A 16,804-nucleotide genomic window follows, 5' to 3' on the forward strand; every position below is an offset into this window, starting at 1 on the left:
GTTGAGTTCTAGATTGAAGAAGAGTCCTGAGGTCATCATGGATCATGTGCACCTCAGAGGAGATGGTGATAGATTAGCTAATTAAAGCTTCTTCATATACATATGATATATATCCCTCTGTAACAACAAGACTTCTTGAACCAGCAGGTGACATTGGTCCTACCTTGAAAGACCCAGTTCACCCTTTGAAGCTTAGCTTGGAAGACCACCATCTGTTTTTTCTAATACTCCTTCCTGTTCACCTTGACTGTATATTCATCCTTCCATCATGATACAGACCAGTCACCTTGCTGGTTCTAACTTTCAAACCTTTTTTTTTTGTATTTTTCCCCCCTAGACCTGGCCAACCATTGTATGGACCACCCTTAGAGCCTTACACTCTTTGGGTGTAAACAATCATCCACATGTAGGAACATGAAAGTGAAAATTTGATACTGATCCGAAGTAAGAAAGTTTAATTTTCTTCAGCCTCATCATCTTAGGGTTCATAGGCCTTTTAGTGTTATTCTCAAAATATCGTCTCGGAAACCCATAAAGAAACGATCTTGCCCTGGTTTTTCGAAAGGGATCGGCTGGAACCGGGATTGGCCGATCGAGCTCGATTTTTTCAAACCCAAAAGACACAGATTCTAATTGATTATGTGAGCCGAACTGCTAATAGAAAACTATAGTTACCTTGGGATTTGGTGTTCTAGTTTAGAAAGAAACAGTGATCCCATTATATAAGATTCTTTTAATCTTCGTTTACTCCTAGAAAGGTTTCCATGCGTTGGCGTCTCCACATTAATGATATTCTGAATAAAAAAATTCCTTACATTGATGATAACCAGACAATGGCAGACAGATCTCAGAGGAAACTCAGAGAGAGAGAGAGATCTTCAAGTGGAAGAATCAAAGATACCTCAATGATTTTTCTTGGAAATCGAGGTAAATGGCGTGAGAGTTTTCAGTAAGCCTAGGGAGCTAAATCAGTATTAGGGTGGGTGGCGGCCTAAAGTAAGAACATCAGGTGTGTTTAATGGGTCGGCCCGATCTAGCCGATGTTGAACCATGAGAAACTATTTGATGAAATGCCTCAATGAAGAAGTAGCTTTTTCTTGGATTCTTTATAATGTCCATCCGGAATAATGGAATCAATTAGATGGAATTGGAAGGATATGATTGACTGCCAACTCTTGATTAGGGACCACTGATCAGATATTAAAAGGGTTATCTGTTTTTTTATTTTTTTATTTTTTTATTTTTTTTTAACTTTCTTTCTTTTCTTCTCCTCTTTTCTTTCCTTGTGTGAAATAAAAGGGTTATCTTTAATCCTAAAGACATAGAAAGAGACAGATTTTCTCTCTCATGGACTCCATGGTCCTCTGATTTCGATGTTGGAATTGCTCAAGAAAATATTTAAAAAACTGATAGGACAAGAGGGTCTAAAGATGAGAAGAGAAGGGAATAAAGCAAAGCCAAGACATCCCAACATGAGAGTGTCTATTAAAATCCTCTCTCTCTCTTTGGCACTCTGCCGTTGGACAGATGGGCTGTCCCTTTTGTCTCTACCCATAAAGAAAACCCTCACCTCCTCCTTCATATCTGCTTCTCCACCTCCATTTCCACACCCACACATAAAAACACCAGATCCAATAAATTCTTCTCTTCCATTATCTCTTGGATAACACAACACATTGTGTTTTCCTGTCTCTGTCACCTTCTCATTTCTGTTTGCTGCATTAAACAGGATGGGTTCCAGAGTTGGAAGGAAACAGAGGTGGTTTTCACAGCCTTTAACACCTCTAATGGAAGGACCTGATCCAGAGACTCAATGTGGGAGCAAGAAGGAGAGCTCCTGGGAAGTAATTCGCAACTGGGTTCGATTACAAAGAAGCTTCTCAAGTGGTAATTTGGCCGCTTCATTTGATGGAAATAGCCCAGCCAAGAGGCAAGATTTGAGACTCTTGCTTGGTGTCCTAGGTTGTCCTCTTGCTCCAGTTCCTTTGCATGATCACCCAATTCATCACCTCCCCATGAAGGACATTCCCATTGTAAGTCTCCACAAATGCAAAATTTTCATTTTTTGTTCACTTTCTAACGAGAACTGATCAAATAATCTATATTACAGGAAACATCGTCTGCACATTACATCATTCAACAGTATTTGGCGGCCACAGGATGCTTGAAGCTTACAAAATGTAGGAAGAACATGTACGCAACTGGGATGGTGAAGATGTTGTGTTGTGAGACAGAGATTGCTTCAGGGAAGAACGTGAGGAGCGTTGGTAGCAGCAGAGGTGGAGAAAATGGTTGCTTCGTCCTATGGCAAATGTGCCCAGGAATGTGGTCTCTTGAGTTGGTCGTCGACGGCAACAAAGTTGTCGCCGGTAGCAATGGAAAGATCGTTTGGCGTCATACACCATGGCTTGGTACTCATGCTGCTAAGGGCCCGCAACGCCCACTTCGACGGATCATCCAGGTATTTACTACACTAAATGCTCTCATTTTCTCGATCCATAAAACAGCCAACCAGTGAGTTTTCAAATTGAGTCCACCTTGCCCAATTAATTTCTATTGTTGGATCTTAACTCTGAACTCTTAGATTAGGAGAAACCGGCAAAAGCAGGATTTGAAATATAACGGTTATGAAGAATGTTTATTGATTGATGTGGAAGAAATCCCAATAGGTTCCCAATAAAATTTGGCAGAGGGTGACTGACAAAGATGGAGAAACTGTCCCCTGCTTTAGCAGGAACCGAGGCAGTTATGCCGGATCATGACGTCATCATCTGACCTTTTTTTCTGTATCATCTTCAAATCTTATGGACTAGGGATTGCCGCCCACCGGAATAAAGTGTCTCCCATGTCCCATCCATCATCATCACTTGCCATATGCCTATATCACTTTTTCTTTTACCAAATTCCAATACTGCCACATTGGGAACTCGGGATTTGGGAGCCACCACTGCAAGTAGGGATACTTTTTGTAGTCGTTTAGAGTCTTTAGACCATTTTGACGGGGACGGGTACGGGTACGGGTCGGGTTAGTCTCAGAATTTTATGTGGGCGCCAAATTTGGTTCAAACTTTTTTCTTTTAATTGAATTGCAGGGCTTGGATCCGAAATGCACTGCGAGCTTATTTGCTAAAGCCCAATGTCTAGGAGAAAAGAGGATTGGCGGTGAGGATTGCTTCGTACTGAAAGTAGCTGCGGATCGGGCGGCTGTAATGGAGAGGAGTGAGGGACCCGCTGAGGTGATTAGGCACGTGCTGTATGGGTATTTCAGTCAAAAGAGTGGGCTTCTTAGATACATGGAGGATTCCCATCTCACAAGAGTACAAGCACCCGAGACTGATACGGTGTATTGGGAGACAACAATTGGAAGTAGTATTGGAGATTACAGAGACGTTGATGGGGTATTGATCGCTCATCAAGGAAGATCTGTGGCTACGGTGTTCCGGTTCGGGGAGGTTTCAATGCAGCATAGTAGGACCAGAATGGAAGAAGCGTGGAAGATTGATGATGTGGTGTTCAACGTTCCAGGACTATCCGTTGACCACTTTATCCCTCCGGCTGATATCTTGAACGCCACTCATTCGCCATTAATTAAGCTCGACAAGTAATTAATTTGTCTTTAATTAGTGATTTAGATGCCTAATTTGGCTTCTTCCTTCATATATGATTTGATATGGTATACCGTATACCGTCCCTCAAGAACTCATTTGTACCAATCTTGGTTTACTATAATTAATGCGAAAAATTGATGGTGATTAGGGTTTAGATTTGTAAAATTCATGGGTATATCATCATCGGAATGTACATCTCCATTGTATTCATTGTGAAATTAAATCGAAGACCAAAAAGTTTCCCCCCTTTTCTTATCAACCTACGGATATTAAATCAACAGGCTTGTGTTTCTTTCACATTCTTCGATCATGCATTTAGGAAAATGACTCATTTGTTAGCCCTGACAAGATGAATTAAAGAGATAGATCACACTCCTAAGTCCTAATATTGGTAAGGGGATTTCAAACCTTACACTTTTCCCATTCTTAAGGAACTACCCTCTACTAAGTGTCTTATCCAAGGGAACTTATTCCAAAGAGTCGATGATTGGGACGATATCCAAAATTTTGGGACCATGAAACACTCGGTTTCCATTTTCTACCATAGGTATAACTAACCCCCTATTAAGGATATGACATAAAGAAATAATAGAAATAGAACTCCAGCATGACGATATTCACTAGTTTGTGAGCATCCCTCGATCAAGTAAATGCTTCCCTAGTCAATTTACCAAAATGAGGATTCTAAATTGCATGAGCCAGGTCTTATATGTGAAATGTATGGCAATATAACTCAGATTTCCTTGCAAAGCTAAAAAATAATTTTGAGTAATTAAGTTACAAATTTTAACTTCATCAATGTCATAGCGTCAATTTTAAACCTAGATAAAGGAAAAGAGTCGATGCTTCATATAGGCAACCAATATTGAAAAAATATCTAGACAAACCTCTTTTGCACGAATTCTATTATATATATATATATCATCAAGGAGAATAGAAACCATAATCACTTCACTAAGAGGTGTTGGTTATTGTCAACTAAGCAACTCATCTTTGAATCTTTGATGGTACAGAGGAAGTAATGATAGAAAGTCTTTCACCTGCCATGACTTTTTGCTGCATTGTCACACGTGGCCATTGGGCTAGCGAGGCTGGGCTAGGTTACGCTATGGCCCGGCGCAGTTTGGTGGTTCATATGTTATTGGGCTTGGGCTTGGGTTAGTGCTAGAGTCCGTTTTAATTCTTTTGGACTTGATTGCCCACATCATGGGTCTATACTCTATACTAAGACGCATCCACTGGAAGGGTGCGCTCGTACCACTTGGATTGGGATCTTTTTTCATGCCCGATTTTAGTGAGTGAGTATGTGACCGAGTCACTGGTGACTCACTCACTAAAATCTACAAGCGGTAAAACCTCAGCGAAGAAATTCGAACAATGTGCGCAGTGCGTGTTGGTGTGTTACTATAATTTTCAGTGGATAACGTTCTCTTCTGTGGTAAAGTTGGAGCTATCAATGGCAATCGCAGTTTGAGTGCAGAGCCCAATCTCCATGGCTTCCTTGCCCCTTCAGCAACCTTCACACCCATTTTTCAACTACAAGGTCAGCAGCTTCTTCAATTTCTCTGCCACTACATTTTTTAGTATGAAAACTCATTTTTAGTCTCTGTTGTTTATCTGAATCACTTGAAGAGTTCTAGCCGTGGCTGCTTACCAAGATCGAGCTACCCATTCCTCTGTAATAGCCGGAATAACGTCGGACCTGTCAGAGCTTCTACCGATATTCCCCTTCTCAGACTACTTCAGCCTCGCCAAGTCGAAGAATCACCATCTGAGGTATACTTATCTTCTTATTTTCTCATCTAGTTTATACAGTTGAATGTTCTTTGTATTCGAAATATTCACATCAGAGAAATGAAATTTAGTCGTTTTCTCCAAGTGAAAGCACTTTTTTATATCTTTTCTGTAGCTGGAACCTGCAGACCCCGATTTCTACAGGATAGGGTATGTTAGGAGCGTTCGAGCTTATGGGGTTCAATTCATGGAAGGACCTGATGGGTTTGGAGTATATGCTTCCAAAGATGTCGAACCACTTCGCCGACCCAGGGTTAGTTTTTGTTCCCCATCTCCCTCCCCTCCTTTCAACTAGCACGAAACACACACACACACACACATACATATATTGTCTGGTGTTTATAATTTTGTATTGTACTTGAATAAAAAACATTTTTTCTTATTCATTATATGTGTAGGTCATTATGGAAATACCATTAGAGTTGATGTTAACAATAAGCCAAAAGCTTCCATGGATGTTCTTCCCTGATATAATTCCACTGGGTCATCCTATATTTGATATTATCAACTCAACCAATCCAGAGGTAATGTGATTCTTCTCCATGTTCTAGTAGACGAAAAAAGAACACAAAAAGAGTCTGACTTAGGCTGTGGCTCGCCATTACCTAACTGCCTGGTTTCTGTTGTTTCAAAGTTTTTGTTGGTTAATATCCAAAAGAGTAATATTTGTAGATCTTTTCCTCTCTTCTGTTCTTTCTCAGTTGTTTCTTTTGTTGTTGATCTGCATTCCCCCCTGATCCATGTGTTCCTTTATTCCACTGTGACAGACAGATTGGGACCTGAGATTAGCATGTCTTCTTCTGTTTGCATTTGATAGGGAGGGTAACTTCTGGCAGTTATATGGTGACTTTTTACCTAGTGCAGATGAATGCACCAGCTTGCTCTTAGCTACAGAGGTTTGTTTTGTGCTTTATAGTGTTAAGTGAATGAAATTACAGATATCTGTTTTGTATCTTTTGTTTCTTCACTTTATTTGTTCCCCTGTTCATAGATTCCTAGAATTGGACATTATTTTGACTTGTATTTTCATCAAGCTAGTTATTTCCATATGTTTCTGAAAAAAATTATGTCCTCTCCTCTCCCCAAGTGGATTGAGTTTGACTTAAATCGGTAGGGGGAATTAATATATTTTATAAATTCTCACCTTACATTCATCTGAGAGCAGTTCCGTATCCCATTGCCACATCTTGGGGTTTTTCTGTTGCAGGAAGACCTCTTAGAGTTGCAGGACCAAGATCTTGCTATGACAATGAGAGCACAAAAGCAAAGAGCTATAGAATTTTGGGAAAAGAATTGGGTAATTGGAGATTCCATTAAATGTTCTGTTTCTGGTTTATTTTCCTATTCCAAACATTGTTTATTTAAATAATGGGCTTTATGTCTTACATGTTATGCCTTTTTCAGCACTCTGCTGCGCCCCTCAAAATAAAGCGCCTCGCCCGTGATCCAGAAAGATTCATTTGGGCAATGAGTATTGCTCAATCACGGACCATTAACCTGAAATTAAGGATTGGTGCACTCATCCAAGATTCAAATATGCTAATTCCTTATGCTGGTTAGATTCTTTGTCATTATCTATCAGATTGACTTTCTATAGTTTGCAACTATATTTTCTTTGTTGACATGTTTCTATCCTTTCATAATCTTGAACATGGGATTCCCCCCCCCCCCCCTTAGGTTTTCATTGTTGTCTAGGGCGATATACATTGTTGTAGTCCTTACCCAATAATGCAAGTCTTTGAGTTAAGCAGCTTAACAACTGATTGGAGCCAAGAGGTCGGGTGTTTAATTCTTGCTATGTGTGAGGGGTTTTGTATCATCTGCCTCTACACTTTGTGGCTTTGGTTGGTGTTGCAATCAGAACTTTGTGTGTGTGTGAAGAGGGGGGGGGGTCCTGGCACTTGCTGGAGACTGTTGTGTTATTATTCATTGTTGAAGTCCTTATATAATAACTTGAGCTTTATGGGTAACCATATCATTATAGGTTTCCTTTTCTTTGTTTAATGTAAGAGAGCAACCCAAGGTAATTTGTTGCAGCCAAGGGAAGTTTGAGTCTTGTTTTTCATCTTTTTAACAACTGCTCAGTGCTAGACACTAAATGGTTTTAGTTAGGCCCATCCGAGGGTAAATTTTCGTTTTCAGGTCTTGCAGTGGTATGATCTTTCCCTGAAGGCCTGCAACAACCCAAAGCAAGTATTCTAAAAATAATCTCCTTGATGTACTCTATCTCATCATTTGTATTTGCTATGATTTACTCTTTTGTCTTAAGGTCCAATTTTATTCTTGTAGCAAGTGGATACATATTTTTTCACACAATAGAAAGTTAAGACAAGACCAACTGACCAACATTATAAACATTCACCACAAGTTAATAAAACATTATCTAGTGAACACATATTTGCTAGACTACTGAGTGCTCACAATACCTTAACATGTTCAAAATGATTTTTTCCAGTGTTTTCATGTTTTAAGGGTGGATTTCATTTATTCCAGCCAAGTTTTTGCATGAAGACTGGATATTGTTTGATGTTATGATCATGGAAACTTGGAGGCTTCTACTCTGTCCATTCATTTTCATGGGTGAAATTTAAATCGAAGTCCCAATTTGCAGACATGCTGAACCACTCCTTCCAGCCAAATTGTTTTTTTCACTGGCGTTTTAAGGATCGCATGCTTGAGGTGATGATAAATGCTGGGCAGCGGATCAAAAAAGGAGAAGAGGTAATATTCTTTATTTATCTATTCTCAGTTTGACATGAAAACCTTCAATTATAGTGTTTCCCTTCTTGCTTTGGGTGTAATGATATTTTCTTCCTCTGGAAACTATCATGTAGTGGAAGTAATTTGAACTCTTGTACTGGATCATCGATTGCTGTGGTACTATCTATTCACAGGAAACATTTTTAAATTGGAAATATGTCCCATGATTAATAGTCAAGACCTTTTCCATTACCCCCTTCTACCTATTTTCCTTTTGTCTAGTTCAACAGGTCAACTTAATGTGGGAGATTTTGTATTTTTTTCTTCTGTTCTTTGAATGGACTAAGTTTGTCACAGAGAAAATATAATTATTTAAAATTTTTGTCACAAAGAGGAAAATACATTCATTCATATAAGGAAGCTACAGTTAAAAGACATCTATCTACATAATTGAACTCAAAGGTAGGCTACGTTTTAGAAGTGACACAAAATATCATCTATATCTGGTGTTTAGTTGCATGAGATCTTGAGTTCCATTTGGCAGTACGTGGCTATAGCTTACAGTTACATGAAAACCAGGTAGTAGCTTTTGGAAATGGATAAGGTAATCACATACCAACTATACATTCTGAATCTAGTCATATCCATAAACAGTCATAGAAAGGAGGAATGAGTGTCCCTGGCTGAAATGAACGTAGATGGAGATTGGTATGGCATCAAGTATCATGCATCAAGTGTCTCCTCAGAAGTTCAAAATATCATGTTTTCCTTGGTTTAGAAAGCCATCATGTTGGAATTCTGTGATGTAGTTCCATCTTTACTCCTTTGTTTAGTTTCCCTGATGCCACAAATCTGTTGTCAGGAGAGAATTGGGGGAACAGAGAGTTGTCCAGAGGTTGTCTCCAAACAAGCTAAGCTCACTGGAGTCTGGACATCCCGAACAATTAATGCTGAAGGACTAACCATTTATAATAATGCTGCCTTTTCTGTGATTGCATCTCATGCTGCCTTTCAGAAACATCAGTAAACTCAAAGTCAGAAATCATCTCCCTTGGAATATTAACTAAATTGTGAAGTCATCCTGAACATTTTCTATATCCAGGAAATCTTTTATGACTTTACAGCTATTCATGAAGCATGTTAAGTGCTAGTTTTAGACCAGACCATCGTGGAACCAATAGAGGTGCTGCTTCCAATTCTGACTTCTGATCAATTTTGACTGGTCAAACTATGGATATGAAAAATAATTAATATATTTAGAGTTCAAAATGGGATGAACTTAATAAAGACTTTTTGTGACAGGCTGACAGCAGAAAATGGTGTAACGGTCAGTGCCTGACTACTTATCTAGCATGTCTCTTAGATGTGACATTCATGTTTATATTTTAATTGGATGAACATATCAAGCTTCAAACTTCTAGCCGTGAATTATACATCCATGCTATACTTCCTGCACTTCCCTAATGCAACAAGAGAGAATTTAATGATTTTGAAACTTTTCCTTGAGAACTGAACTGGAGAATTTAACAAGGTCAATAAGGCTTGATATTATGTCATACATTGGAGTGGTAATCAACTTTCAAAGAAGATTCTTGAGCTGCTTAAATTTTGTTTCTTTCCACCTTTTTAATTGTTGCTTATCTTAATTACCATTGGTTTTATCTTTTTATGTTGATTTACAAATTATGTTGTGTTTTCCCCCCAACTTGTTGCAGATGACTATCAACTACTTGAAGGGAAGTAAAAATAATATGTTTATGCAACGCTATGGCTTTTCTTCGTCAGTGGTACTTCCTCTAAACTTCGTCCTTCAAAAGTCTAAGCTTCATTTTATATATTGTGTATACAGCCACTTAAAGTATATGGTTTGATTACTTACTGGGGAAAGGATGGTCAAAATGAAGATACTATTTGGTTGTTTCTATTTTATTTGGAGGCTCGTGTGTGAAGATCTAAAGTGTACTAGTTTGTCTTTGAGTTAATTTTTGCCAGGTTTTTTCCTGTTCTAAAAATGGCTGTGTATATTGCCCCCTTAAAAAAATTGCTGTCTGTTTATGTTTATATTTGACCACTGGGAAAATGTGTTCAGTTTTGATTTTTCAGTCCTTTGAATTGCCAATAACATCATAACTTTCAACTGAAATATGTTTAAAATTGTGAAATATTTTGGTCCTTCCAGGGGTTGAAATCTGCCAAATTTTGGCAAAAGCATTTTGGTTTTGCCAGAGAAATTTGCTCCCCCAGGACGTTAGGGAGGCAAAACCTCTAATCTTGATTCTATGAACAGGTTTATTTATGGATATAGGTTAGCTTATCCCAGATCTGCAGCTGAAAAGTTGCTACACTTCGCTGACCAGTTGACATATCGGGCTGGCTAATTGATACCCTTACTAATTATTGGACACCTCAGGCTAAAAGATTTGATGTGGTTGTCTATGGTGGAAAAAAATTGAAATGAAAGTTAGATGTATCTGATGTGCTGAAATCTTGCAGAACCCGTGGGATGTAGTCCAGTTCTCTGGAAATGCACAAGTTCACTTGGATTCGTTCTTGTCAGTCTTCAATATCTCCGGCCTCCCTGAGGAATACTATCATAACAGTGGGTGCTCAATGGATTTTTATACTTCGAGCTGATTATGACTGTAAGGGATTAATTTTTGGTTTTATTCTAATGAGGTGCAGTTGAATTTCTAGCAGGTCAGCTATCTAATGGTGGAGATAGTTTCGTTGATGGTGCAGTCATTGCAGCCGCACGAACATTACCCACGTGGTCAGATGGGGATATGCCTCCAGTCCCCAGCAAGGAGAGGAAGGCTGCAAAGCTGCTACAAGAAGAATGCCAAGAACTGCTGGCAGAATTCCCCACAAATTCCCAACAAGATCAGCAGATTCTAGGTCACACGCATCTTGCTTTAGAAAAAAGTGTTGTTCCATATAGGGTCTTTTATTCAAGGATGACTTGCTCTCTGATAGACTAACTTTTGGATAGGAAATTAATCCAAAATTTGGTTTCAATCTCCCATCTCTGTTTAAGTCTTAATTCCTTAGGATCAATTTATGCATGAAAAGATTTCTCACCCCAGATTCTGGGATGATGGATGCTTTTTCATATGAAGGCCACGTTACATATGTAAAGTTATCATTGTAGTGCGGTAGATCAAACAGGCGACATTGGGTTCAAGCCCAGTTGTCAACTGAACTAGTTGCAATACGTTTCTGAACCTTTGTTTGTTTTGACTACTAGCAGATTCCATGCCAGACGCAAGTAGAACACTAGAAGCTGCATTCAAGTAAGTAATCCACCTTCACCATATTTTCATCATCATAATATTCTCCTTTCTCTGTTGAATTATGTTGGAAATGTAATGCAACTCTTGCAGGTACCGATTAAATCGGAAGTTATTCCTCGAGAAGATCATCCAGGCACTAGATATTTATCAAACACGACTATTATTTTGATTATATAGTAGTCCTCCTGTCTTGGTTTATAGCAATTTCTGAATCTATTAAGGGGGATTAGCTTGTATTTCCGAATTTTTGTTCTCCAGAGAAATCGTCAGGGATGATCATCCGACAGATCCAGCCCTTGACATTTCTGAATCTATAAAGGGGGTGAATTTTTTTTTCTCCCCTTCTTCCTCTTTTTTCTTGCACGAGTGCCAGTATACAGAGTTCTCTAGTTATGGGATCTCCTTGATTCCAGCAGAGAGATTGTTTTGAGACTTGATCCATGATCACTTGGTCAAAATGCTTACCGTTGCTTAGCCTTCCCCAAAAAATCAATAAATTGAGATATAAAGCTAAGCTTTGATATTCAGGTAGGTAGGTTACCTCCCACCATTCCCACTTGCTTGTAACGTTTTGGTTGAATTTGAATTATGCTGTTGAAAAAAAAAAAAAAAAAAGGCTTAAAATTTAGGTAAAAAGTCTTAGATACGAATAAATTAAGTTGGTCACCCAATAAAACAGGCTTATGGTTGACAGAGACAGAATATAATATATTCTCCTTTGAATATATTCTGTCTCTGATCAAAGGAGAAAATGTTCTCTTCCTCTGTCATATGCAGCCACTTCATCAACCAAGTTGGCAAGTATGCCACTTCAGTCAAGATCTTCCCAGATTACAATCACCTCCTCTTTATTTTAGTGTGGATAAAACAACTTATCATTTCATATATAATTTACTAAAAGTTATGTGATGTAACGACAGTTCTTGATATGAGTGAGATAATGAATTTGTCATTTTCAGATAATCTTTAAGATAAAAAGACGTTGTGACTCACAATATATAGCGACATTTACCATTGGATAAGAAGGGCTGAAATGACCAATCTCCACCCTATTTGATGAATCATCACTGGCATCGTATGATGCCTGAACAAATTTATACATGAAAAAACAAGATTTCCACCTCAAAAACAAGATTAAAATGACTAAACAAAAGGAAGTTAAAGTTGAAGAACCCCTTAAATATATATAAGATCCTGCAAAAAGATCCCTTCTGGCAATGCCCTAGCTAGCTAGCCTAGACTTGGTCTTTGCCTAGCATTTTTTTCATGTTCTTTTGTTTAAGCAAGCTTTGGTACGTTTAATTACTTTGATTTAACAAATAAATCAAGCTTGTATCTTGCCTGTTCGTCGCTGAGTTATGGAATGGAGAGAGAAGGCCAGAGAAGCTTTTCAGCACTGTATCTTTGTTGGGAGTATTAAAAGAAAGCTTATCGTCTCTAAAGAATCCAATGTGACAGTTTTGTGGGGTTGCGTATGATTTACATGGAAGTAAGAGCCTTAAATGACTACCTTATCATGCATGAAACATGAAACATGAAACATGAAGTGTAACTACACTGCATACATCTACTCATCATGTTCAAATCAAACCCTTTCAGCTTTTTATCCCACAAAAACTTTGCTTCCTGAAAGATAGAAGCTTCCTCGATAACTGCATGCGTGGGAGTGCGTAGTAGTATTCCCTTACCCTTTCTGCTTTTTTCTTTCCCTACCTCTCTCTCTCTCTCCCCCAACCTAACAGTATGTGCAAACAGATGTGTGAATTGAAGTTTAATTTTGAAAAGCAAGGATGAATTTGTACTCTTGGAAAATTTCAAAGACTGAAAGAACATCAGCCAAAAAACCAAAGAAGTATATGAAAAGGACTCCCCTCTCTCTCTTGCCTTAAATCTTATGGGCCTCTTTCTCTTTAGAGTTTGGGTCACAGAGCTTTCTTGCCAACTCGCGTCCTCAAAATCTTCCCTGCAACCGATAAAGGTAACTGCTCCACCACCCTCTTTTGTCCACAGAAAGGAAAAAAAAGAGAGAACTCTTCCGGACCAGCTTCTTCAAGGATCTAATCATAGATAACACAGAGAGAGAGAGGAGGCTGTCACTGGACCCTTTACAATTTTTTTCTTTGCACATATAATTCTGGGTTTGACCAGGGGTGGCACTGGTTATACTTCTTTGAGACTGAGATTGGTATTTCACGCTAAGCTCTAAGTCTTAGGTCTAAGGTATTTGATGCACAAAGAATATCAAATATGCAGAAAAACAAAAAAGGGTTGGGACATAAATATTCCCTGTCGGCTTCTTTCTGAGGAAGTTCTTGTTCCTGATTCAAGGAAATGAACTTCTTTCACCCAACCTCAATTCACTCCATTTTCAAGGTGGGTTTGAAACATCATAGACCATATAATAATTATTGTTCCCCAAAACCCTAGAAATTTTTTTCGTTGTGCAGAGTGTTTGCTACAATGTCCAATGCGTTTGTTTGCAATGATGGCAGTAACTAACTCAGAGCAACTAACTCAAAAGCAACTTCATATAAAAAGGTCAGAGTATTAATCGGCAAAATCTCAAAAATAAGACGACCCACTGTTCAAGAATTTAGTAATAGAAGATCATCTCCACATGGAGAAATGGAGATATATTAAAACAAATTAAAGATGCATGCCTTGCTTCTTTCTAGACAGATTTTCAAATCATAAGCATTGACGCAAGAGGAAATAGAAATCCTTACAACCATTTACCCTAGAACTCGAGCTGTTAAAGAATACAAATGAAGATATGAGAAAAGAAAAGAGAAATGGAAATGGAACAAATGATAGCCTCATGGTATGAGAAAAGTAATTCCAAGTAAAACTAAAATTAGGATGCAAGCCAATCTTCTTAATCCTGATTGTAAAAAGTTTATGATTCAGGCCTTTATGGTGGTCTTGGTTAGAAGTTCTTTAAGATCATTACATCTAAGAAATGCATCAAGTGTTCAACCGTAATTTGGTAAATTTCTCCCTTGAGGTAAGGTGCCACTTTTCATCATAGGATTGATTCTGTCCACTGGTAATGGTGTTCTTCGCGGCGATGGTCTTTCAAGCTTTGCTGAAGCATCAAAAGATTTTGGGTCTCCAACAGCATCACCAGAGAGGATTGGCTTGGCTTCATAAACATCTGACATGGAATCCATATCTGCTGAACTCCTCTCCAGGGTGGATGAACCAATTTGAAGATGATCACCCTTGAATGCATCTTCTTGATTGCCTAGACATGCTGCTGCCGTTCCTAATTCTTGTAGTCTAAGGTCATCAGATGACCACATTAAAGGATTCTTGCCACTGCCACTATATGGACTAGGCCTCTTTTTCCCAAGACTGATGCTATCATTGGCAGGCATGGATCCTTCAAGAGATGATGATCTGTCCATATGTGGCTGCATATGATCAACTTGCTCACCATATATGTGCAGGTCTTGAAGTGAAGGGAAATTCATTGAAGAACCAAAATCCTTCCCAGAACCTATGTCCACAATTCCTTGATTATTGACACCCTTGTAGCTTCCTGAGTTTATGGTGTCACCAGCCAGTGTTTGACAGGCTTTCTCCAGGATTGACTGCATATACTTCCCTTGTGCTTCAATTCTCAATTGGAGGTGCCTCTGAACCTGCAATTCGGAAGGACCCATTAAGGATATAAAACACCATGATGTGGGAAATTTTATATATGTACTCACCTCCAGTTGTTCATGCAATCTTCTTTGTACTTCCATTTGCATCCTGAGTGCATCAGTAATCTGTACATTCCTGCTAGATAAGCGTCCATTGCCAACCCAGTTAGTATCAATACTGTGCCAAAATCAAACCAATTGAGACATCTATATATATATATATATCCATATTTGATAAGTCTAAACATTCAAGATTAAGCTAGTACACACTCGTTCATGCTTCGGCCCATTATTCCTGAAGATGAAGCAGCATTTCTCTGAAGATCTAGGGCTGAAACCACCAGATACAAGTCATGCAAGAACAAAAAGAACTGTTAAAATGAAGAAAGAAGAAAAGGAAACGAGTCGAACAATTATAAGGGAATATTAAGGGTCATATAACAACACATGGTGTGAAAATTTACCTCTCTCACCCTCCTTAATTGAGTGATCATTGAAGTCCTTATGTGGTTGTTTCCCAAGCCTGAATTTCTACATGAGAAAGAACAAGCAAACCAAAAGAAGAAAAAGAGAGAAAATTTTGAGTGCACAGAGAATAATAGAGAGCACTTGGAAGTTTTGTATTGTGCATATACCTGAAGATGGCTCTTAAGATGGTATAGGGTAAGACCCTTAACACCCATAACTCTCATGATGGTCTTCGGTGTGGCCTCTATAGATTAGAAATAGAGAAACAAATTAAAATTCACATATAGGATCAGAAGAACAGAAGAATAGAAGAAATACAGATAAGATTTGTGAAGAAGATGAAGATATTGGTGATGATAATTGTGATTAGTTAAGGTAGCTAGGGAAGTACTGTCTGGTCCTCCAAGCTGAGTAACAGCATCGACGAACCGTTCATGAAGCTCGTGAGTCCAGCGAAGGCGAGGTTTTGGGTCTGTTGTGAGGACAAGCCCTGAGTCACCTTGAACACACATGGGTCTCTCATGAGCATTCATAGTAGGCTTCTTGGATTGGAACATTCTCTCGGCTGAGCTGCTGTGGAATACAAAGAGATTCAAGAGCAAAAGCAAAGCATATAAGCAAGAATAGGGTGCGTCTTTGAAGAGGAGAATGGCTTGGTTTTTCTCTCTTTTCTCTCTCGAAGTACACCTGTAGATTAAAAACAAATCCCACCGACCTCCAATATGCAGACCCTCCTTTGGCTTAAAGGTACTCTCTCTCTCTCTCTCTCTCTCTCTCTCTCTCTCTCTCTCTCTCTCTCTCTCTTACTTTGTATGTGAGAGAGACTGTGAGTTGTGTGTATGGAACTTGTAATGTTAAACAGAAGAGTACGCAATACTGGTGGTCATTACAGAAAGAGAATCATCTGGGGAGATATATATATATGATATATCTCAATTGTTTATCTATTTTTAAACTGTTCATCAAGTAAGGAAATGAAGCGGACCCCTATGCAATCATAAAGGGCAAGGATTTTAATGATTTAACATTCGTGGTACGAAGCCTTTTTAATATGCCTTGCACCAATAAACATATTAGTCATAAAACAGTAGTTTTTGTCATTAACGTAATTAAACAAAGGTTTCTAGGATGGTTCAATGAGATTGATAATCAACTTAATGGAATATTATGACTGAAAGAAAGCACTACCTGTGGTGCAATAGATTCATTGATATTATGTATTCACCCTCACCCAGTGGAGCTAGCTGGTGTTGTTTATATGATACTATGAATGATATGAGTTATTTTCTTTAAAGAA

General features: G+C 38.6%; 3 protein-coding genes across 5 annotated transcripts; 2 read left to right on the forward strand and 1 right to left on the reverse strand.

The window, feature by feature from the left end:
- Positions 1-1,483: 1,483 nt before the first annotated feature.
- On the forward strand, positions 1,484-3,868 carry LOC149006112 (C-type mannose receptor (DUF620)). Its single transcript, XM_089168016.1, has 3 exons — positions 1,484-2,033; positions 2,111-2,461; positions 3,093-3,868. The coding sequence occupies exons 1-3, from the start codon at positions 1,731-1,733 to the stop codon at positions 3,603-3,605; spliced, it is 1,167 nt and encodes a 388-aa protein (XP_089024142.1). The 5' UTR covers positions 1,484-1,730; the 3' UTR covers positions 3,606-3,868.
- A 1,128-nt stretch (positions 3,869-4,996) lies between these two features.
- On the forward strand, positions 4,997-11,960 carry PTAC14 (plastid transcriptionally active 14). 2 transcript variants are annotated; one of them, XM_089168017.1, is made up of 13 exons: positions 4,997-5,151; positions 5,241-5,384; positions 5,518-5,655; positions 5,801-5,926; positions 6,170-6,298; positions 6,610-6,699; positions 6,807-6,957; positions 8,014-8,123; positions 9,818-9,889; positions 10,596-10,701; positions 10,797-10,997; positions 11,350-11,392; positions 11,483-11,960. In XM_089168017.1, exons 1-13 carry the CDS (start codon positions 5,101-5,103, stop codon positions 11,559-11,561), a joined length of 1,440 nt encoding a protein of 479 aa, XP_089024143.1. In that variant the 5' UTR covers positions 4,997-5,100; the 3' UTR covers positions 11,562-11,960. The 2 variants fall into 2 exon arrangements, with proteins under 2 accessions (XP_089024143.1, XP_089024144.1); XM_089168018.1 differs by having other exon boundaries at positions 10,800-10,997; positions 11,483-11,959.
- A 2,016-nt stretch (positions 11,961-13,976) lies between these two features.
- Positions 13,977-16,326, reverse strand: APL (Homeodomain-like superfamily protein). Of its 2 annotated transcripts, none has more exons than XM_089168020.1 (6): positions 15,899-16,326; positions 15,675-15,751; positions 15,504-15,570; positions 15,310-15,370; positions 15,106-15,175; positions 13,977-15,036 (listed from the first exon to the last, which is right to left on the reverse strand). In XM_089168020.1, exons 1-6 carry the CDS (start codon positions 16,062-16,064, stop codon positions 14,365-14,367), a joined length of 1,113 nt encoding a protein of 370 aa, XP_089024146.1. In that variant the 5' UTR covers positions 16,065-16,326; the 3' UTR covers positions 13,977-14,364. The 2 variants fall into 2 exon arrangements, with proteins under 2 accessions (XP_089024146.1, XP_089024145.1); XM_089168019.1 differs by having other exon boundaries at positions 15,106-15,178.
- Between the last annotated feature and the right edge of the window lie 478 nt (positions 16,327-16,804).

Source organism: Hakea prostrata, chromosome 9 (assembly GCF_041222555.1).
Source record: "Hakea prostrata isolate BN-2017 chromosome 9, UWA_Hpros_2, whole genome shotgun sequence".
Lineage (NCBI taxonomy): Eukaryota > Viridiplantae > Streptophyta > Magnoliopsida > Proteales > Proteaceae > Hakea > Hakea prostrata.